The 23556-nt window shown below is 40.0% G+C and overlaps 1 protein-coding gene across 1 annotated transcript; it reads right to left on the bottom strand.

The window, feature by feature from the left end:
- Positions 1-451: 451 nt before the first annotated feature.
- LOC124381005 (sacsin-like) lies at positions 452-20335 on the bottom strand. The gene is given in 8 exon segments (XM_046842371.1): positions 452-911; positions 913-4654; positions 4869-4957; positions 5039-6476; positions 6779-6925; positions 15650-15761; positions 18347-18434; positions 20289-20335. Coding segments are annotated over 8 exon segments (6108 nt in total). The 5' UTR covers positions 20321-20335.
- Positions 20336-23556: the final 3221 nt, after the last annotated feature.

Genomic DNA, 23556 nt, shown 5'->3' with positions numbered 1-23556 from the left:
AGAAAATAGAGGTATGGCTTTTCTTCAAATGTGCCACCCATTGCCACTGACTGCACATTGACAAAACAACCATCAATCAGTACAAATGGGTTGGATTGTGCATATTCAATAATAACAGTAGGAACACCATCATTCAACAGATATTTGTTGAGGTAGTCATAACAACTCATGGCAATATTAAAGAGTTCAGAATTTTCAAATGATTTGACATGATGATGTGCTTCTTTGAGTTGTCTGAGTACTAACTCAATTGGTGGGGTCTTCATCACTCCCAATTTTGCCAGAACTGGGTCATCTGGTCTTAAACCTAGATTTAATCGATCGAGAGTAAATTCTGTCATATTTACCAAGTGGTGGCACTGGTCATCATAGATTTCGGAAGGTTTTCTAAGTTCAGACATTACTTTATTTTGCCTATTGGTACCCAATGCAGGAAGAAATAAAATATGTTTTAGAGTTTCCCAGTGCAAAGAATCCAGATGTGCAAACTTCTCCATGGAGTGAAAAGACACTGAAGATGTGTGTAGGCTTTACTTTTGTCTTTAGCCCAAACTTGGGAGATTTTATTAGCTCTCCCAATAACTTCCTCTAGTGGGAGCACATCATTCAACATTCCCAAGCCTGACAGTCGCTGAATCCTTTCTGGAGTAAAATAGTCATTTTTGGTTTCATCAAGGAAGCGGCCCTCCTCTGGCTCATATAAGCATGCAACATTCCCATGAGGATTCACCAGTTTGTTAGAGAACTGAAGAGTCCCTGTTTTCACTGTTGGAATGCATGCAGTACTTTTCAGCAATTTGTCAACTTCATGATCATTCAAGTCTATGGCATTCAATATAAGAACATTTCTGCAGTGTGCCTCCATTTTGTTCAAGTTCTTGAAAACTACTTGGTAAAATTCAAACCAGCTAAATGTTCTCCTTTACCATTTCACCAAAGCCACATCGAATGAAATTATTCCTTGCCCAGGCCGGCAAAGGGACGGAACAGTAGCTCGATTCTGGATAATTTAGGAACACCTCCATTGCAAGTTTTCCCACTGTTTCATTTTCTTGAATACTTGGATCAAGAAATCTTGCATTGACAAAGGAGCACCAGGTTTTTCCATTACTCAAGAGCTCCAAGATTCTGACATTTGTGCTCTGTACAATGGCTGAGTAAAAAGCACTAACCAAAGGTTCAAATGCATTGTTTACTTTTTCTGTGTCAGGCCAGAATGTGTAGTAATCATAGTTCTGAAGGTTCCCATTTTGGTATATTTTCTTAAGCTCGAGCAGTGTGGTGATGTAGGCTGTTGCAACTGCATCTTTAAGCAGTGATTTGTTCCACTCCAGTTTTGTACCAAATCCCCACAAAGCCTTCCTGTTTGATGTGACTGCAAATGATCCATTGATATGAACTGGGAGGCCTGTATCTATTGGAAGAGGAAGGAAACAAAATGCCTGGCCATCTGAAAACCTTTCATCAGGGGACCACATATTATCTGATTCTTTTTGTAGAGGTACTGCAACTCCTCCAATTGGTAAGGAAAATGTGCATTGATCCAGTTCTCTCTGAAACATTCTCAGTGAATCCTTTGTCCCAAAACAGGAATAGACAAGCCAGTGCTGTTTGCTAGGTCTCACGGCACACTCCCAATCTATTTCCACAATGGTTGCAGTAAAACAGTCTACAACTTCATGGCAGCTTGTGTCAAAGTTTGTCAGAGCTTCTCTGATGTCTTGTAGATGACTTTCATTTGAAATTTTAATTGAGCATACGATCTCTTTGGAGATTTTCAGGACAGTTTCGATTGGTTCTTGTTTAAAGATTTGAAGAGACAATGACTTCATGTGTTTAAGAAATAACAGAGGAGTAAGAGAACAATCTGTCAAGTGTTGCTGAAATGCATTTATACACTCTCTGTCATATACTTTGGAGCTAATTTCTGAATTGCAGGCCTCCTCTGCTGTGCGAAATGGTAGTTTAATCAGAGTACCACTGTAAAATTTCTGGTTGCTGTTTGATATTTCACAACCAAAAATCCCCTGATAAGATTTGAACTGTCCAGGAAACCTCCTAAACAGCCTATCTTGAAACAGGTCAAGTTTAATTCCAGGAGCTGATTTACTTTTTATGTGTTTTTCCAAGTGGGTTACATTTGGATCAAGAAGTAGAAGAGTTTTTCCACTCAAAATAGATGGAATATCTGTCAAGTGGTAAACAGCATTAAAACCTAGTCCAAACTTCCCGATTGTCTCAAGTTTGTGTTCTTTTGGTGTAGAGCCAACCCTAACAATGTTTTTCCAATCTTCCTCTGAGAACAGCTCATTGTTGAATGCCCAAAGACAAGGACCATTGCACAGAGCCATGCCTTCATCAATAAGCCCTTCAGTTGGGTGTACTCTGAAATCCAGCATAAATCCACAGGTAATCGCACCAGCATCTTCAGCATTTTGTAGGAGTTCTTTAAAAATGTCATTTTCATCATCATACTCTTTCAGTATGTTTTTGATTCTCAGAGTGATTGGCTCTGTTTGACCACACTGCTCGATTCCCTCATACTCTTCCTCATCTACTATTATTTGTGGTTTCAGAATACGGGTACTTAGAAAGGGAATTTTCAGCCATTTTGCTGTCACAGGTAGCACCTCCTCATGGATGACATAGAACTCCTCTTCATCTTGTTTTAGGTCATTTAACCCATCATCACTGATATCACAAAAAACTGTTGTTTTCAAAGGTTGTAAGGTGAAGTTTTGGTTTTGTGCCATGACGGGTACTGGTGTAGTGTCCTTTAAATTCTTTTCATTTTTTCGCATCCAGTCAAGGATGGCTATTGACATTTTAAGTTCAGAGGGTTTGCCATAAGGTGGAATCCTGTCATCAATGTTTTCTTTAATGTCACTGAGTATAGCTTCAATTTCTTCATCAGCAAGTGTTTCCTTCACACCAAATTCTCTAAGGAGCTCATTATATTGTAAAAACTCTTCAGGCACTTTCTTGATGTAAAGACTTAGATCAAGTTCAGCTGGATAAGTGAGCACAACTTCCCTGGGTGACACAAACTCATTCTGGGCCCAGAGCCATGAAATGCTCTTATTGTTCATCTCCTTTCTGAACTGTTCAATGTTTTCTTGCATGAATTTATATGTGCTGTGCAAATTGTTTTTGAACTCATAATCTGAATCTGGACTGGCCATGGTTTGACCCCAAGATTTAAGAACACACAAATTTTCCATGACCTTTTCAGCTGGAGGAAAACTATAAAGGTCAAGTTTGTGGCATATGCTCTCATTTAGGTCTGAAGCAAGTGGCATGACATGTCCAACAATTGCAGAATACTTTGAAGCCCTTATTTCAGTTGGTTTGTAGAGACAGCGCTTCTGACTGTTTTTCATTTTTACTGAATTTGGATTTTCACAAGGAATCCACTGCAACTGAAGAAGCTCTTGTCTCTTCTCCTCAGAGAATTTCGATAGCAAGTCATTTTCATTCAGTATTCTTACAAGAACATCAGCCTTTTTAAAAGCTCTGTTTAGTGAGTGGATGTGGAGTTTTTGAATTTGTGAGGCAACATAAAGAATGTTTGCTGGAGACAATTCTTCTTCTTTTGTCTGTAGGCCAAGTTGTTTCAAGCTTTCCAGCATTTTTGCTGATCTATAAACTTGTGGTGGGAAAAAGTCTTCCTCAAAAAGATCAAGGAAAGTTTTCTTTGTTGGATCAAAAACACTTGACGGGCTTTTGCGTTCACCCTGCTCTGTCAAAATGAATCTGAGATTCTTGCATTTCCTGAGCAATTCTTCATTTTGGGAGAAAAGGATTTGCCCATGATTCAGAATCCAAGTCATTATTTGTTGTTCATCCTCTTTGGCAAAAAGATTGGCATCAATGCAGTCTACCAAGTAAATAGCTAACTGAGCAGGATCCAAAAGCTCAACTTTAAGGAGAGACAAAAGTCTGCGGTCAGCTTCATTTGCACACTGGATTATGGTGTCAGGCACCGGTAAATCCTTTGGAATGGCTGGGTTGGACTTTAAAATAACTGCTTGTTTTGACTCAATGGCAACATACTTTTCAGACATCAATCTAAAAATGGGCAGAGCTGACAACAGATTTTGCTCTACATCAGAAAGAAGATCCAAAGAGGAGATATAGGTTTTAAACTCCTCCTTTTCATGAATTGAAGTAGAAGCAATACCTCTGATGACCTTGTCTCTGTCTATATTTAAAAGAATTTGCAGGACGTTCCTTGGAGATGGAGTCAGAACGTAACTTTCGATGTCATGATGCTTTAGACACTCATCTTTCTTAATGACAGTACCTCCAATCGCCTTAACCACTTTCTGAATTTGATCTGATAAGGTGTACTCTCTGCTGCTCTGGAAAATCAAAGTGGATTTCTCTTCCAGTCTTGCTAACATTACAGTGCTTGCTGTTTGTTGAAATGGTTCCAGAGGTATCAATGGCATGCCAATAAAATCTCTTAGCTCTGCCCAGTGATCGTTCAGAAACTTCCAGAATTCCTTCAGCCATGTTTTTGGTGGATGATCATCTTTCATAGAATTCCACTTCACATGACCTTTTGTCTCTTTCCACTCTTTTGGTAAATGTTTCTTGCAAAATACACAAACATTCTTTGCATCCAAATTAATGAGTTGATACAGTTTTGAATCTAGAATTAAGCAGAGCAGATATAGAATTGTCAGTCTTCATCTATTTGCACTTTTTTTTACAGCTTGAAATACACAAATGGTATAAACATTTGCTTATTAGTTTTATTGTTAGCTACAGTATTTGTTAGTGTTTTACTGGTTAGTATGCTACTATGATCAGAATGTCCATAAACCATTTCATACAATCAGCAAAAAACACAATTATTTCCATACTTGTCATGGCTATGTGCCTCAGATGATGGACCGTGGAGCTGTTCAGATCTTCAGGCAGAAATCTGTCTTTGCAAAAAGGCAGCAACACCCTAGACAAGAGTATATATATTATTTTGACAATTCACAACAAATCAGTATAAAATAAAGAAGTGTCATATAAGAGAGCTCACCGTGAGAACTTCTCATTGTCAATCAAAACAGTGTCCTCCTCTTGGTTCGTAAAGGACCTGAAACTTCCATCACTAAGTGGCAAAAGCTTCAGACCATTTAATTCTTCATACCTTCCATCACTGAGCACATACTTCAAGATGGACAGTTTCTCATCCTTACCAACTGATTTAATGTTATTTCTGTGGAGCACAGATCTAACAAAACTTGGTGTCACCCATTCCAGACTGTCGGGGTTTGGGAAGGTTTCCTTTATGCTGAGTAGAACATGTTCAGGCACAGTCACAAGGTTTTCTCCTTCTTCAATCAATAAGCGAAAAACTGCAGACATTATATCAGTGTCAGTATCCGCTGGGAAAACAGCATCTGATGCAGCCACCCATTTGTTCTCATTTTTCGCTAAGGAAAAGATTTCTTGTTCTTTAAACAATCTTTGAAAAAGGTCTACAGCAACTTTATGCCATCGAGGGCTGTCCTGTGTCTCTTTTAGATTAGGCCAGAGTTTGTACACAGCACTTACAGGAAGTACTGACTTTTTTGATAGTTTCACACCATCTTGGAGTATTTTGAGATATACATGAGGCAGAACCTCCTTCATTAGCAACTCATTCCACTTTGCTGATTCATCATTCTTCTGATCCTCTTCCTGCCACTTGATGTACCTTCGATTGTCTGTAAGGCCAAAGCATGCGTTAATATGAACGGGGAGTCCTGTCCTGTTTGTTTCATTGTTTGGAAGGGGCAAAAAGCAGCTTAGCCTTCCACTGCTACCTGCCCCGTCTTCATCACACTGAAATGCTACATCAACCTGAGGGTATAAACTCAGTTTGTGAGCCAGAGTGTCGATCTCAGTTTCGTATTCTTCCACTAGCCGACAGGCTGTCACAAGCCACTGGGTGGTTGTTTCATCCTGATCTGGTGAACGGCAGGACACTGTCTTAAAGCTAGTCTTGCCTTGCACATAGTTACCTCTGAAATCGTCAGTCTGCTGAAGAGGGCTGGTTGGTGATGATGTAGAAACTTTCATCCTAATGGTAACACTGCCATTTAAATCAATATGCAACAAAGAAATGGATGAGACTGATCTCAGAAATAAAACGCTAATGTCTGCATCTGGAATGAAGCTGTCAAAAAGTTGGGTAGCCTTCTTGGAGTCATATAAATTGTCAGAAATCTCTGAGGCCTCATCACGCAAAGGAAACCGAAAGAGTGTTCCTTTAAAATAGTGCTCGTTGATGATTTTGTCCCAAGTACAAGAACCATTACATACTAGATTAATAATATCTTGAAAAGGTTTGAATTGATCTTTGAATTTCAAAATATGTTTTCTGTCCGCTTCATCATCCAGGGACCAGCGGTAGCCCTCACGTTCATCATCAAACATCAGCTTTTGGGGGTCAAAAATGGCAAGATATTTGGAGCTAAATACACACGGCAAATCTGTAAATAAATGAAAAATTGCTTGTTTATTGACCATATCACATTTCATACAAATGCAATTCTTAGGAGAATCCTCATATCTATAGTGACACTTTCTGCTTAGTGAACTTCCTATAAATTCTCTCCCATGACAGAATTTCAGCAAACACCATCACCATGTTTTCTCACTACTTTTCAACGGTTCATCCTAAAGAGTCCTCAGTGAGGAAAAATGGCCAGCCAAATTGAAGTTTAGGCTTGTGTGAAGAATTAGTAAAAGAAATGGTTTTACAATTTTTAAGTGTAAAAATCTGATTTCTTACCTGTAACATGGTAAACAGAATTGAATCCAATCCCGAATCGCCCCACTTTGGTTGGATCGTCATGTTTGATGCTCCGCCCTGCTCGCTGAATCCCTTTCCAGTCTTCCTCAGTAAAGTCTGCATCATTGAAGGCATAGAGAGCCGGTCCTACCAGAACAATGAAGTAGATTACGCCATAAACTTTTTGTAATGATTAATGATTAAATTTACATAATTGAGATGCACTCAATGATGAAATGCAGTATGCAATTTGCAATCTGTCAAACAGTAAGAAGGAGTTCTGCCTCTGTGTCTGTTCAAAAGGAATGTCTCTAGGTTACATATGTAACCTTATTTCCCTGAGGGAACCACACAAAGGTCAGCGGGGTGGACTAACCCCCGCTAGGGGGAGTGGTAGCTCCAGTGGTTAAGGCGCTGGATTACTGATTGGAAGGTCGGGGGTTCAAGCCCCGATATCGGCAAGCTGCCACTCTTGGGCCCTTGAGCAAGGCCCCCTAACCCTCTGTGCTCCAGGGGTGCCGTATTATGGCCGACCCTGCTCTCTGACCCCAGTTTCCAAGCAAAACCGGGATATGCGAAGAACAAATTTCACTGTGCTGTAATGTATATGTGACAAATAAAGGCTATTCTATTCTATTCTAACCAGACAGACCCCCCCAAAATGACGGCCCGGTCCCACACAGGCACTCTGGGTCATACCGAGGGCCTCAGCCTCTGGGTGCTACGGAGAAAACACGTTGCCATCGGGTCTCTGCCAGAGATTGCATGGCCACGGGGGCATGATTAGCCGAAATGGCATACACATAGACTTTTAAGGTGGATAGCGCAACCCCTTGGTGAGCTGTCCCTGGAGGAATTCAGCACTGAACCAACCTCGCAGTGGACTGAATCCAGCTGGTGGTGCTCACACCACGAGCAGAACAGATGCCACCTGGTGGCATACTACCTCCTCGTGGTGGGAACTCTGTAGTGGAGAATGGTCTCTACCACCTTGATGGAGAGACCAGAACCTTAGAGCTGTGCCCCCTCAGGGGACACAGACAGCCTCTAAAACTCTGGATTAGGGTGAAATATGGCACCTCTGAGCTGGGAAAGGAGATCCCTCCCCAGAGGAATCTCAAAAGGAGGGTGCTCGAGGAGAGCTACCAGGTCCGCAAACCATGGTTTGCTTGGCAACCTTGGAGCTACCAGAAGGAGACGGACTCCGTCCTGGCGAACTCTCTCCAGAACTCCTGGAAGCTGTGCGATGGGGGAAAGGTGTACAGACGCAGCCTCGGTTATGCCTGAGCCATGGCGTTCAGCCCAGCTGGGGTGGAGGAGCAAGGGAGTACCAGAGGGGACAGTGCAACATCTCTTGAGATGCAAACAGATCCACCTGGGCTCTTTAGAATTTCTCCCAAAACTTCTCCACCACATCGGCGTGGAGCCACCATTTCCCGGGTCTCAACCCCTGCATCGACAGGGTGCCTGCTGCCTCGTTTACCCAGCCTGGGATATAAACTGCTCCTAAAGAGAGGAGTTTCCTGTTGGCCCAAAGGTAAATCTGGTGCACCAGCCTGCACAGGGGGCAAGAATACAGACCTCCTTGATGGTTGATGTAGGAGAGTACCGCCGAATTGTCCGTATGGACCAACACATGGTGACCTATGAGGTCCTAGAGGAAATGCTTCAGTAGTCAAAAATTCCATATGACCATATGGTTCTCTGTAATGGACAAAGCACACTTTTCCCGGCATTGAAACCCCAATGCCTTCATTTGGGCAAGAACGACATCTTGATGCAGGACCGGCAACTGTTCTGATTGAGCTAGGATTCAATTAAATTCAATTCATTTTTATTTGTATAGCGCTTTTAACAATGAACATTGTCTCAAAGCAGCTTTAAACAGATAATGTGGTGATTAAACGTAAATATGTTCTTTATGTATGTTTGTCCCTGATGAGCAACTGTGGCAAGGGAAAAACTCCCCGAGATGGCATACGGAAGAAACCTTGAGAAGAACCAGACTCAAGAGGGAACCCATCCTCATCTGAGTTGCACCGAATGTCCATTTGAAGCAGATATACAATGTTGCGGGGTACAGTGATGATGATCAGAAGCGAACTGTATTCGTGAGTCAGTGTAGCAGACTGTTGACATTAACTACAGTCCAATCTATCTTTAAAGCGCCCGTTCTACTCCAGAATTTCAGGGAACCACCCAAGGTGTTGATGAGAGACCGTCTCAAGCTGCACAGAAGTGTGAAGATCCACGGAGGGGAGAGGGGCAGGAACAGTGGTCACTGGAGCCTCAGGAGCATGTTTAACTCGACCGAGAGAGAGAAGAGGGTGACAGGAAGAGAAGGATATGGATTATTAAGTGTCCCTATTGTTGTATGAAAGTTAATGTCACTGTGCAGTTTGGACTCCGGCAAGACTCGCTATGGCAGCATAACTAAAAGGGAGAACCAGAAGGTAAAACAGACATGAGGGATCTCTGGGATAAGAGACGACCCACCACACCACCGTCAACAAACCCGAGTGAACGTGGGAATGTGAGGGGACAACAGCATACAAATATACCAGTTCACCAAACACTCTATATCTATGCTCCCTCCAGATCTGAGCCTTTACCTAAGAAAAAAAAATCTACTGATCAAAGGTTTGACTAAATAAATACGTTTTCAACCTCGACTTGAACACTGAGACTGTGTCTGAGTCCCGAACACTGGTTGGAAGGCTGTTCCATAACTGTGGGGCTTTATAAGAGAAAGATCTGCCACCTGCTGTAGTCTTCATTATTTGAGGAACCAACAGATAGCCAGCACCTTTTGATCTAAGTAGGCGTGGAGGATTATACTGGTACAGAAGTTTACTCAGATACTGCGGTGTGAGACTGTTTAGTGCTTTATACGTCAGTAGTAGTATTTTATAATCAATGCGAGATTTGATTGGGAGCAGTGTAGACTGATTAAAACAGAGGTGATGTGGTCATATTTCCTAGATCTAGTGAGGACTCTTGCTGCTGCATTCTGAACTAACTGAAGCTTATTTCTGCACTTACTCGCACACCCAGACAGTAAAGCGTTACAGTAGTCTAATCTAGAAGTAACAAAAGCATGAACAAGTTTTTCTGCATCCTGTAACGACATCATATTTCTAATTTTAGCAGTATTTCTAAGGTGAAAGAAGACGATCCTGGTGATATTATTCACGTGAGACTCAAAGGAAAGACTCGGGTCAATAATCACACCAAGGTCTTTGACAGCCGTACACGCTGAAACAGAAACACCATCCAGAGATGCTACGTAATCTGAAAGTTTACTTCTAGCTGCATGTGGTCCTAGTAAAAGTACTTCCGTCTTATCTGAGTTGAGCAGAAGAAAGTTATTAAGCATCCACTGTCTAATGTCCTTTACACACTTCTCAACATTGTTAAGCTGATCACTCTCATCTGGCTTTGCTGAAATATACAGCTGTGTGTCAAAAGCATAGCAATGGAAGCGAATCCCATGTTTATGAATGATTCCACCAAGAGGCAGCATATATAAAGAGAAAAGCAGTGGGCCTAAGACAGATCCTTGAGGAACACCCAACTGTACCTCATAGAGTGTGGAGAACTCACCATTTACATCAACAAACTAATAGCGATCAGTCAATTAAGACCTGAGCCAAGAGAGAGCTGTTCCCTTTATTCCAACAACATTCTTAAGTCTAGCAAGTAGTATAGTGTGATCAATGGTGTCAAAAGCTGCACTAAGGTTGAGCAAAACTAGTAAGGAGACAAAACCCTGATCAGAGGCCAATAACAGGTCATTTACCACCTTAATTAGGATCAACCTGTAGTCGATGTAGTTGAGGATGTAGATGACCCGAGACCTCAGGGGAACCAGCGCCGCATCCACACATTTTGTGAAGGTACGGGGTGAAAGGGCAAGGCCAAACGGAAGAACCTGGTATTGGTAAGATTCGGCCCCGAAAGCTTTTGGAACTTCCTGTGTGACGGTATTATGGATACCTGAAAGTATGCATCCTTTAGATTTACCGTGACAAACCAGTCCTTGGATCTGATTTAAATCACGACCTGCTCGAGGGTCACATCTTGAAACTGAGTCTTATGAGAGAGTGCTTCAGCTGATGTAGATCTAATAAAGGACACAACCCCTCCTTTTTTAAACCTATGAAGTACCGGCAGTATAACCCGGACTCTCGTTCTGATGGAGGAACCACCTCAATGGCCTCCTTCCTCAAGAGAGTGTTTACTTCTGCTCCATGACCAGAGCAGATTCAGACTTGAACTGAATCAAGTGTGCAGGACCCACTGATACATATCTGGAAAAGCTTTCCAAGCTGCCAGTCTTTAGAGACTGACCTCTGGTGTGCCTAGAGCAGAGGCAGTGCCCTTAGATGGCTCTAGGGGTGGTGAGATCTACTGGACCACAACAATGCCGGGTGGAGACCATGGAGAGAGCACATTGGAGCTGGCCATGCCCTGAAGCACCGAGGGTGGCAGGGTTAACGTACCAGGTCCCTGAGGGGGCCGGGAGAGGGTGGGCACCGGATTTAATGGTGCGTCATGCCCTTTTATAGCCAGATCCCCAGAAAGTCCCATGTCAGGACTTTTTCATCAAAGCCTTTCTGTTGAAGATGACAGTCCTCAGATCTCACCGATATTAGCTTAGTCACCGAAGAGGCCATAAGGGGTTAGCGGGGCGTCCAGCATTACAGAACTGTTTCTATCACACATCTCTGACAGAGTGAGCTTTCTGTGGACACCAGGGCAGCCATAGAACAGCCAATGGCCCTAGCGGTCTCTTTGGTGGTTCTGAGAGCCAGATTCATATGTGTGTGTAAATATTTAAATGTAGCATGAATATGTAGAGGATATTTTTTGTGCATAAGTGAATGCAATACATTTTGACTAAAGTGCAGTTGATTTTCTGTTTCAGGTATGTGACTGAACTTTTGGGAGGAGAAAAAATATGTTTCATGCACTGTGGTTCCGCCATGTTTTTTGTCATCTTTCTTCTGTGATAGAAAGCTCAGATGATGACCCTGCCTACATGGTCAAGTTTAAGTCTACGTCCAGAAAAGACCTGGAAAACATGCAAGAAAAGATCCAACATTGCATATCTAAAGATTGCTACTACACTGGACCCGAGATTCAAGGACCTGAAGTGTTTACCCAGAGCTGAGAAGGGAGAGGTGTGGGCCTCAGTCACCAACTTACTCAAGGAACAGAGTTTTGGGAGACACTCTTATCCAGAGTGACTTTTATCTAATGAATACATCTGAGCAGTTGAAGGTAAAGGGGCTTGCTCAAGGGCCCAGGAGTGGCAGCTTGATGGTGCTTGTGACCTTCCGATCCACAGTACAATATCTTGACCACTAAGCAAAAACCCCCCTGGGATGGTTTGAGCATTTAAGAAACTACTAATTTACTTGTATTTTCCCCACACAACAGCCTCCACAGCTTAAACAGCGTGTCAAAAAAGAACTCATTGTGACTTTCTGTGGTGAAATATTTACAGATTATTTAAAACTGCCAAGAAGGATTTAGTACTTCAATTAACACTCTTTAATAAAGCACATAGTACAGGAATTTCTCGACCAAGATGGCGGCGCACGCACAACGCAAGGCCCAGCGTCTCTCCAGCTTTTGCGATTTAGTAGCAATTTCTTCATCATCAGCAAGTTCTTTCACTCAGAACAGGCTTGCACACATCTCATACAGCCTACAAGCATTATTAGACATCGGCTACACTCACAGATACGGACTTTCAACCAACTTTGAACTCCCTCGGGAAATTGCTCGAACACCGCCGACCGCTGATCCAGCTCGGCCGACAGCGAGACCACATCGCCGGCAGCGAGACTGTAAACAAAGGAGGGGGAAGCGAGGTGGCATCAGGGCTAGGCTAAGCTAAACCCGCATCAACCATCGATTCCAAGCATATTCCTTGCTAATGTACGGTCTCTCACAAACAAAATGGATGAGCTGCTGCTCCAGATATCATCACACAAAAGATTAAGGAATGTAATATGATTTTTACGGAAACATGGCTCAACAACAAAATTCTAAGCAGCGCCATTGAGCTCGGGGGTCGCAGTGTTTTTCGGGTGGACAGGAAGGCAGAGGACTCTGGTAAGCGCAGAGGTGGAGGTCTGTGCATTTATGTTAACAACTCATGGTGCACGGACTCTACCGTTACTGAAAGTCATTGCTCTGTCCATTTAGAGTATTTGATGATTAAGTGCAGACCCTTTTATTTACCAAGAGAATTCTCAGCAAACAGCAGTCTGCACATCCTGAAGGAGCTATTGTTGTTGCTGGAGATTTCAACGACTCCAACCTGAAATCTGTTTTACCAAAATTTAACCGAAATGTCTCCTGCTCTACCAGAGGGGAAAAACACTGGACCAGGTATACACAAACATACCTGGGGCATACACAGCCATTCCCCTCCCCCACTTGGGTCAGTCTGATCACCTCTCTTTGTTCATGCTACCCAAATACACACCACTGATCAAACGTGTGAAAACACCTATGATTACAGTAAAGGTATGGCCAAAGGGAGCCATTTCTTCTCTACAGCAACAGTTTCAGGATACTGACTGGACCATGTTTGCCTCACAGGCCACACTGGACTCTCACACAGACATGGAAATTTACACTAACTTCCTGTTAGAAGGAAGGGTGGATACATGAAAGTATGCATCCTTTAGATTTACGGGTGCTTTGAGGACGGATTGGACTGTAGTTGGTGTCGGCGGTCTGCTGCACTGACTCGGGAGTGCAGTTTGCTTCTGATCATCATCACTGTACCCCACAACATTGTATATCTGCTTCAAATGGACATTTGGTGCAACCCAGATGAGGATGGGTTCCCTCTTGAGTCTGGTTCCTCTCAAGGTTTCTTCCTTATGCCATCTCGGGGAGTTTTTCCTTGCCACAGTTGCTCATCAGGGACAAACATACTTACAAAGAACATATTTATGTTTAATCACCACATTATCTGTGTAAAGCTGCTTTGAGACAATGTTAATTGTTAAAAGCGCTATACAAATAAAAATGAATTGAATTGAATTGAATTTACCGATGGACTTTCATGTATCCATCCTTCCTTCTAACATGAAGTTCCTGAGGTTCGCTCAGCAGTATCTGAGATCTGTCTGAGCCCCCTTCGAGCCTCAAGACACCATTCTTATTGGCATTTTGCTCTCTCAAGAGAGTCAGAGATCTGCAGGCCCTTTCTGTGGCCCCCTCCTTCGTGGAGTTTACTGATTTCCTGAAAGTTTTAACATGATCATACAAAAAGATTTGAAGAAGGCAGTTGCATATATATATATATATATATATATAGTGGAACCTCGGGTTACGAACGCCCCGGCATACGTATAATTCAGGTTACGAATCGCAGTTCATAAAAAATGTTGCCTCTAGTTACGAGAAATTTTTTAGGATACGAGCGTTGCGCATGGAAAAATCGCAGGCAGGTTAGTTTTTTTACGTATCGCCACGTGCTCTCGCTGCGCTCTCGTGCAGCACATACACATCCGCTCGTCGCTCTAACAGTGTGGAATTACTGAACTTTAAATACTGTACGTATTCCTATCACCATGCCGCCAACAAAGTAGCCTGATGGAAATTCTCTTTCCAAACAATAACTCTCCCTCCTCCCGCTTCTACGGACGTCGTCTCCATCATGCACGCAGCGAGACTTCTTAAAGGTAAGGTACCATTTAAAGATTTATTTTTTATATGTTTATATGTTTTTATATGATACGATTTCAATATAACATGTTAAAAGTAAATAATATTAGTGAAACACTTTTTGGGTGTCCAGAACGAATTACTGAAGTTTCTATTCATTCTTATGGGAAAATTTGTATCGGGATACGAGCTTTTCAGGTTAAGAGTAAAGTGATGGAACCAATTAAACTCGTAACCCGTGGTTCCACTGTATATATATATATATATATATATATATATATATAAAATGGCATTAATCCATTCTAACCCTCAAAATGCCACCCCATTTTTCATGTTTTATTTTATTAAATAAGGAAAATACATTTCTAAATAACAAATCTTGTATAAAAACATAATAGAAAGAGTATGTAAAGATATAATAAGCTTTTATACAGTGTATTTACCTTGAAGATGAGACGACTTGAGCTATCGAAGACGATAGGCGGAGGAGGAGGGAAGACTAGTTTTTAACTACTCTCTCTATCACTACTGTACACTACGTATCCCTAAACTTTTACATTCTTTACTGCTTATCTTAATTTTTGTCACAGTCTTCGCTTTCTGGCTTCTCTTCGCCATCTAGCAGTGGCATCTCGAGCTCGTACCTCAATTTTTTGCTTGCGTAACAAACCAAAAAATTGACCGAGTGACCACTCGTACCTCAGGAAAACTCGTACATTAATGCACTCGTAGGTCAAGGTATCACTGTATGTGTATATATTATATATATATATATATATATATATATATATATATATATATATATATATATATATATATAAAATATAATTTTGTGCTATAGGGAGTACAATATAATATGCATTTATTTTCACTGATGGTGTTAACATAGAATTGTTAAATTTTCAATTGCTTTATAATTATTCACGTGCTGTGCTATATTTTAGTTTACTTTATAAAATGAGATATCATGATTTATTATCAATTATACTACTTCTGGTTTCTCATTGTTCAGTCAAATCCAGTTTTATTAAACTGTTTCTGCCTGTATCTTGATTGGTTTGAACCCCGATCCTTAAAGCATCATATTACTTATTTAAAGGGAGCAAAATATACTTGACATGACTAAGAATGAACAGTTTAAATCATTCACACTGCAATGGAAATATGAAATAGAAATACCTTGATATTTTCCCAGGGCATTGCTCCACACACTGTTTGTGCCATATCTTCTCTCATCATGGATGAACACGGTGTTTGAAGCTCCAGCATCGTCTGCATTCTGTACCAACTCCTGTAAAACAATACGAGAGAGTGAGACTCATTTATACATACAAAGATCATCTGAAAAGACTTATGACCGTCTCCAGGTTATGCATGTAACCATGGTTCCCTGAGGGAACAAGACATTGTGGCAAAATGCTTTCAGGAACACCTCAATCATCAGTAATGAGTCCAATGGAAAGCGTGACATCATGACCGGGAAGCTTTAAAGCGCATGGAGTGATACCAGCACCAACTTCTGGGGAAGAGAAGCAAGCGATGCAGGGATGCAGGCAGTGTGGCATGGAGACGCAGCATCTTGTTCCCTCTGGGACGTTTCCCTTAAGGAACTTGTAATGTGTCAAAACGCTTCGGGAATGAGAGTTCAATCAAGCCAGAATGACCAATCCCTGCCAAGCGTGAACGGACACAGCTAGGGCGAAGGACAGAGGGGCCAGGAATGGCACTCCTGAGAGGCAGCAAACCCCCCATATCTGCTACAGTGCCAGGCGGAATGCAAAGAGGGAGTTTTCTGAATCTGGCCATGCCCTGAAGCACTGAAAGTGGAAGGGTTAATGAACCAGCTCCCTGATGGTGCTGGGGGACACCGTATGATGAGGTGCACAACACCCTTGTCCCAGTGAGGTACCAAAGTGATCCTGTGTCAGGTCCTCTTGGCCGAAGCACTTCGAATGAAGACGACGGTCCTCAAATCAGTGTGCAGGTCTGGGAAGAGGGGTAGGCCCCAGTGCAGAGGCAGTCACGCGGGCTGCAGAAAACGCTTGTCAAGCTTGCAAGGTGGACGAGCTTTCTGCTGATTTCTGCTGCAATCTATCTCTATGTGCTTTTTGCTTCCTGGTCATGATGTCGCCCTGTTGGTGACACCGTGCTTTCCATTTGACTGATTACACAAGTGGTTCAGAGCATGAATAACGTGGAGGCGTTCTAAAAGCGTTTTGATGCAGTTTTGACGCAGCTCGAGTTCCTGAAAGGGGGAACAGCTGTAAATGGGTATGAGAATTTTTTAAAGCTCTACATGGTTGGTTTTGAAGTGTTATAATGTTTTACAAATGAGTTATGAATGAATGATGGAATCATTATAGATTAATCAAGATAGAGGATTATAAAGGCGTATGGCATTATTTTCGGATTATTAAGGCATTAATAAGTATGTATGAGATATATATGTATGAGGAATAAGAATTATCGTGAAGTTATACAGTATTGTGTATTTTAAGTAATCTTATTGCTTATAAACTTTTTATGACGAATCAGAAAGAATCTACTGTATGAGGGATTATGAAATAAATTGTCAATTAATTACAAATTCTTGTCTTGAATATATGAAGGAATGTAGATATTTATAGAGTAATTATAAAAGTACTTATTAAGGGGATGTGTTCGGGGAATAGGTGAGTTTATAAACTGAAAATTATGATGGAATTGTGAAAGGGTTATAAATAAAAAGAAATGTAATTGATTGGTGAATTATAGAGTATTAAAAAGAACTGTTGGTGTTATGAAGGGATTATGAAGAAAATTTTGTCGTCTAGACCCCAACCTTCCTTTCGTCACGGACCGGATTATTGTCAGACAATATTTTCACGGACTGCCCTTTAAGGTGGGGCGGATAAATACAACAAAATAAAATTATACGACCTGCATAAAAACTAGTATTTTCTAAATATAATAATAAACATGAATCCACTGGTTTTTTTTTTTTTTCATTTTGCTCGCTTGGGGGTTTGAATTTAGCGGTAATGTATTATGTGTTAGCGGCCGGAGCAGCCCCTTAAAGAAGGTAATGGATGGAGGTAAGACATGTGACCGAGGCACCGAGTAAATCATTGACAGATGTGGCAGAGAGAATCATGTAATGTTCCAAAAAAAAAAACATCATTCAGAATCAGATAATAAATAAAACAGAAATAATGTAAGTTATGTATTCTTTCTGTGCGGCCCGGTACCAATTAATCCACGGACTGTTGCCGGTCCGCAGCCCTGATCTAGATTATTGTCATTGTGTAGGGTACAAATACAGAGTCAATAAAATTTCAAATGTACCCATACACACATAAGACACATGAATATAATATAAATATAATATAAATGACACATGTAAACAGAATATTGCATTACATACAGTGCATATAATGTATACATATAATATGTTATAAATATATAGAGAGTACAGAGAGACAAAGTACAGTACTTATGTAGGATAAAGGGCAGAGTCAAAAGGAATTATGTAAGGGTTCCAAAATGATTATGAAAGGGCATGATTATGTAATAGAAATAATATGTTGAACAATGTTGGAACTGTAAGGTTTGTTATTATCATTATAATTTTTACTAGATATACAAATTAAATCTAAAGGAGGATATTATGAAACAGGACTGCAAGATTATATGGTCATTGACACATATAGACAACTTTTTATGTAGTTATTATAAGTTACTTATGTATTATAATTAAGAAGTATGAAGGAGAATTATAACATCAGTTAATGAAATGCTCAGTTCAACTTTAAATGTATGCATAAACCTAGATATTTTAATATTAATAACAAATTGAACACGTCAAAATATTAATATGTATAACAAGTCTATTTTCACCTTCAGTATCTGTCCTCCATCAGGGTAGCGTCTGAGGATCTCTTTCAAGTAGTCGATAAATGGAGGTGCCGTGGCTCCAAATGCATTTCTTAATAAAATAATTATAAAGTTCATTTAGAATATACAATAAAAAACAGTATCTTCATTTCTTAAAAAAAAAAAATAATAATTAGTTTTTTTCTCAAAGCATCAAATTGCAAAGTGTCAAAATGATGATGGAATTGTAAAGTACTACAGGGGTTCGAAATTGACATCAAGAGAGGAAAACAAAAAGGTTAGTGTAGTAAGGAAGTGGTGGTAGTGGTAAATCCCAGCATCACCAAGCTGCCACCGCTGGTTACATGAGAAACCCTTAACCTCTCAAATGCTCAGTTGTATAAATAAGTTAAATATAAAGTTTCTCTGGATATGCATGTATGCAAAATGCTGTAAATGTAAAAAAAAAAAAAAAAACACGAGTCTTAAATACTAAACTACACTGAACCAGCAGTACACATATTAATATTAAACTAATATTATTAATTAACAATAGTATTAATAATAATAATAATAATCATCATCATCATCATCATCATCATCATAATAATTAAGTGTTTAAATTCCTGCCATATTAATGCAGCTTGCAAATAGCAATAATTATGGTAATAACAGTAGTTTTCATATACAAAATTGTATGGAGTGATGTAACAGATCAATAGGTCAGTAGGTAAATAAAAAGTCAGATTATTTAATTAAACTGTGAAAATTAAAAAAGAACTGTTGATATTATAAAGGAATATATTTTAAGAATTAGACATTTCAAATTATGTTATCCTCAGGGATTATGTGTGTAGAGTACAAATACAAAGCAATGAATTAAAATTATATACATACTATATACAAAAAACTGTAAAATTCCTGCGGATTAATGACAAATATTGTAATGATGTTGAAAATAGGCTGAAGTTATGTAATAGGTGGTGAATTATTGAATAAAACTGTTTGTATAGATTCAATATCTGTTAGCTGCATAAGTTCAGGCATCAAGCTGTACAAGTGTAGGAAAATGTAAGTGTAGGAAATGTTTGTTAGTGGGATGAAAATTTCTTCCATTTCTAACCAAACATGTTCAAACCTTCTGATACTCATTTTAAACAGGGCCCAAGTCGAGGGTTTTGTAAGAGCTCCATGATTTTTAATTGTAATTATAAGAAAAAATCATGGAGCTCTTACAAAACCCTTCACTTTGGCCCTGTTTAAAATGAGTATCAGAAGGTTTGAACATGTTTGGTTAGAAATGGAAGACTTTAGATCTGCTTATCTGCATGGTGAACATCAGCACGTGTATAAACCACTTCTCCTTTTCTACACTAGCTTCTGAATTGTTTTAAATTACAGTCAGTCGTGTATATTGACATGTACAAGGAATTTGTCATTGGTAAGACAATAGTTTAAAAAATTGTGGTGGCTCATTGGTTAAGATGTTTGCCTTCTGAGCAGAAGGTTGTGAGTTCAAATCCAAGCAACACCAAGCAACCACTGGTGGGCTTCTGATCAAAGCTCTTACTTAACCCTTAATTGCCCAGTGTGTAAATGTGATAACTGTAAATCACTCTGGATAAGGAGCATCTAACAAAAGCTAAAAATGTAATGAAGGTGTAAGACTGAGCAACTTTTAACATTTCCCATAGGAGTTTTGGGGGTTATTTTTGTGTTAGGAAAATTTGACAAAAGAATAAATGAAAAAATAAAAACTGCTAAATTTCAGTGTAAACTATTGTTCCAAATCATATTTTCAAAATAATCAGATTATTTGAATTCTAAAACATTTATGCACATCACACACAGATACCATTACAGTGAAATAGGATGTGAACAGTGTCAGTGCAGTGGGATTTGATTTACACAATGTGTGGTTGCTTCTAGACAGGTTGGTTCACATGAAGTATTTAAGACCACTCACTTTTTATTCTTCGTCTTGTTTGATAGAGACATGGCTGCAGCTTTATGTTCTCCTGTGAACAAAAAAATATAATACATCATTAACACAATATCACTACATTTTATATATTTTTTATTATTAAAAATGTATTAAACAAACACATGTTTTAAGAGATAATACACACTGAGAATAAGCGGTAATGAAGTGGAGAGATAAAGCAGAGTTACAATTAACACCATGAATTTGATTATTTTTCTCAGGGTCGGGACTCGAACCAGGGAAATGTTAGTCCACCATCTCAGTGGAGACATTTGGGTTTGTCAAAAATAGTGTATGCACAGCAATATATATATATATATATATATATATATATATATATATATATATATATATATATATAGTAGTGTAGTGAGGATTATATAGTAGAGTAGTGGGGAGTGGTAGCTCAATGGTTAAGGTGATGGGCTACTGATCGGTTTCAAGCCCTGTTATCGCCAAGCCGCCACTCTTGGGGCCTTGAGCAAGGCCCTTAACCCTCTGTGTGCTCTAGGGGTGCCATATCATGGCTGACCCTGCACTCTGGCCCCAGTTCCCAAGCAAGCTGGGATATGCGAAGAAAGAATTTAACTGTGCTGTAATGTATATGTGACAAATAAAGTTTACTCTAATAATGTTTTGGACGGATCTCTTTTTTTTGTGAAGGAGAGCAAAAAAAAAAAAAAACGGCAACACATGAAGGACCAACATTTTGAATGCAAGGAAGAAAGAAACCGGAGTGTAATTGTAGCTTCTGATTTTTGTTTCATGAACATCAGAAATAAAAAAGCTAATAAAATCATTAAAAAATGAAAGGGTAATAAATGCATTAATATATGCAAATGCATAAACACTTACGTCCTCCTGACAGTCCTGATGGTGTCCGTGAAGAGAGAGAAGGTCATGTCTGCAGTGCTTAGGAGAGTAATGGCCCTCCGCGAGCTCCACTCGGCTTTATTAAGACTCATAGTTTCACTTTCTGTGGAACAAAATCATTTCTAAGCAAAACAAAATCCAGATGGATCGCAGTCAACTGCGGTGGAGGAACCTCCCCGAATCCACATGCAGAGCGCATAAGATTGGAATCAGAGCGCATAAGATTGGAATCAGAGCGCATAAGATTGGAATCAGAGTGCATGAGATTGTAATCAGAGCGCATAAGATTGCAATCAGAGCTGGTGTATGAAGTTCGTGGAAGTCTGATACTCTGTTTAGTAATAAAAATGTTCACTTTCATTTCTTCTGCACCAAAAAATAAATAAAAAATTAATGCCAGAACTGTTTACTCAGTCTTTATCTGTGTAAACCAATAATCTGATTTCTTTTCCCACTTCCAAGTAACTGCTCAAATGACGTACAGCCACATATATTCTTTTACTTTTACTCTTTTAAATGTTCATTAGATGTGAATAAATTCAAGCCATTCGAATCCAATTCAGTTCAGTCTATTTTATTTATTTTGGGAGACATTGTCACAAAGGAGCTTTACATAAATAAATAAATGTATTATAAATGATAACAGATCAATTTTATTATTTAGATATATTTTACATTTACAAATTAGTATCTTGGTTTATCCCTAGTGAGCGACTTGGTTTATCCCCAGTGGTGACATTGGCAAGGAAAAACCTCTCTGTATGAGATGTTATGAGAAAGAAACCTTGAGAATTTTTGAGAAACCAGACTCAAAATAGAGTCAAAAAACTTTTCACTAACTTCCTTGACACTAAATCCTACTGTAATATATTAAACAAAAAATAAAATAAAAATAGGCTGTGTTATTGTATTATTGTATTGTGTTGTTTCACAAAAAGATTTTGCACGCATTTTCATACGTGTACTCTTTGTTTATTCTAGTTACTGGAGTGTTATCTTCTGTTAATATATGTTCTTGAATGTAACCTCTTGGTCCTGGGAGAACATTGTTTTTCACTGTGTTCTGTATTGTATATGGTTAAAATGACGATAAATGTGAGTTGAAATTAGTGTAAAAATATCTCCCTTAATAAACATTGACTCTTTCAATCACCCCCATTGTTTGGTGAGAGATGGACAGTTTCAACATGTTACAGTACAGTTTGTGAAGGAAATGAACATAGATAGTGTGGACGATGAAATGAAATGGAGTTGAGGTGTAATTTTAGATAAATTCATAGCAGATAACCAGCTTGAGAAGTTCATGATTAATGAAGTTTATTACTTGTGTAGAAGATTTCAGAAGGACAATATTGAATGCAGCTTTAGAATCACTTACATTTTAATATATTTTTGTCCATGAATATGTATTAAATTATTCCCAATTAATTACTAAGTAATTTTACATTGGAGTTTCTATCAATTAGGATTTCAGCCGTCACATCAGGTATTGTTGTAAGGCCAGCAGAAATGAACAGTGTGGGCTACTGGTAGCTTCAAATAACTGTAGCTTGAAGGTGCAAAGGGTTTTGAGATGGGCTTGTCCCTTTCTCCAACCTCACCTGCTCGGTCTAGCACTCACTGACAGGCTTCAGAAGCACACCTTTCAGCGTTTTTTTCTCCCTGTGATGAGAGCATGCAGCTATGCCTCTCTTCCTCTGAGGAGTGCATGTCAACAACCTGGATGGAGCAATGCCACAGGTTGAAAGACGCTAACCAGCTATCTATCCCCGTGAATTGAATTGTCTCTAAAGAACCCAACTTTACCCACTAAGCCCCTATGCAATTCGTCGGGGCGCTCATGGGTAAGGTTAATGCCTCAGCAGGTCAGGCCGATGCAGCCCTGCACACAATGGCTGTGTTGCAGGCTTTTCAGGCCAATCTGCTGCGAGAGTTGGATGTGGAAGGTGCCTCAGGCGGCCAGGTTCAAGAGCCCCGCTGTGCGGTGGATCTGGCTCTCAAAGCCACTAAAGAGACCGCTAAGGCCGTTGGCCTGTCTATGGCCGCCCTAGTCTACACCAATGAAGAGACCTTTGGCTCACCCTGTCAGACGTGTCAGACAGAGATAGGCTGGATAGGTATTGCAGGATGCCCACTGGCCTATTCAGTGATTCCACTAACGTGGTGTTCGAAAGGTTTTAGGAGGTCAAGAAAAAGGTGGTGGCATTTAAATGGTACCTTCCACACCACTCTAATGGAGCTGCTTGGCGGGTGCAACACCAAACACAACCCAGTACTTCCTACTGGGAGGCCTAAAAATGAAGAATCTACCTGGCTTCCTGGCAAGCTCTACTAGATGAGTCTCAGTGGGTCCTGCATACTGTAGACAGAGGCTAAT

The sequence above is a fragment of the Silurus meridionalis genome, chromosome 3 (assembly GCF_014805685.1).
Source record: "Silurus meridionalis isolate SWU-2019-XX chromosome 3, ASM1480568v1, whole genome shotgun sequence".
Classification (NCBI taxonomy): Eukaryota; Metazoa; Chordata; class Actinopteri; order Siluriformes; family Siluridae; genus Silurus; species Silurus meridionalis.
This window is presented reverse-complemented; position numbering and strand designations above follow the sequence as displayed.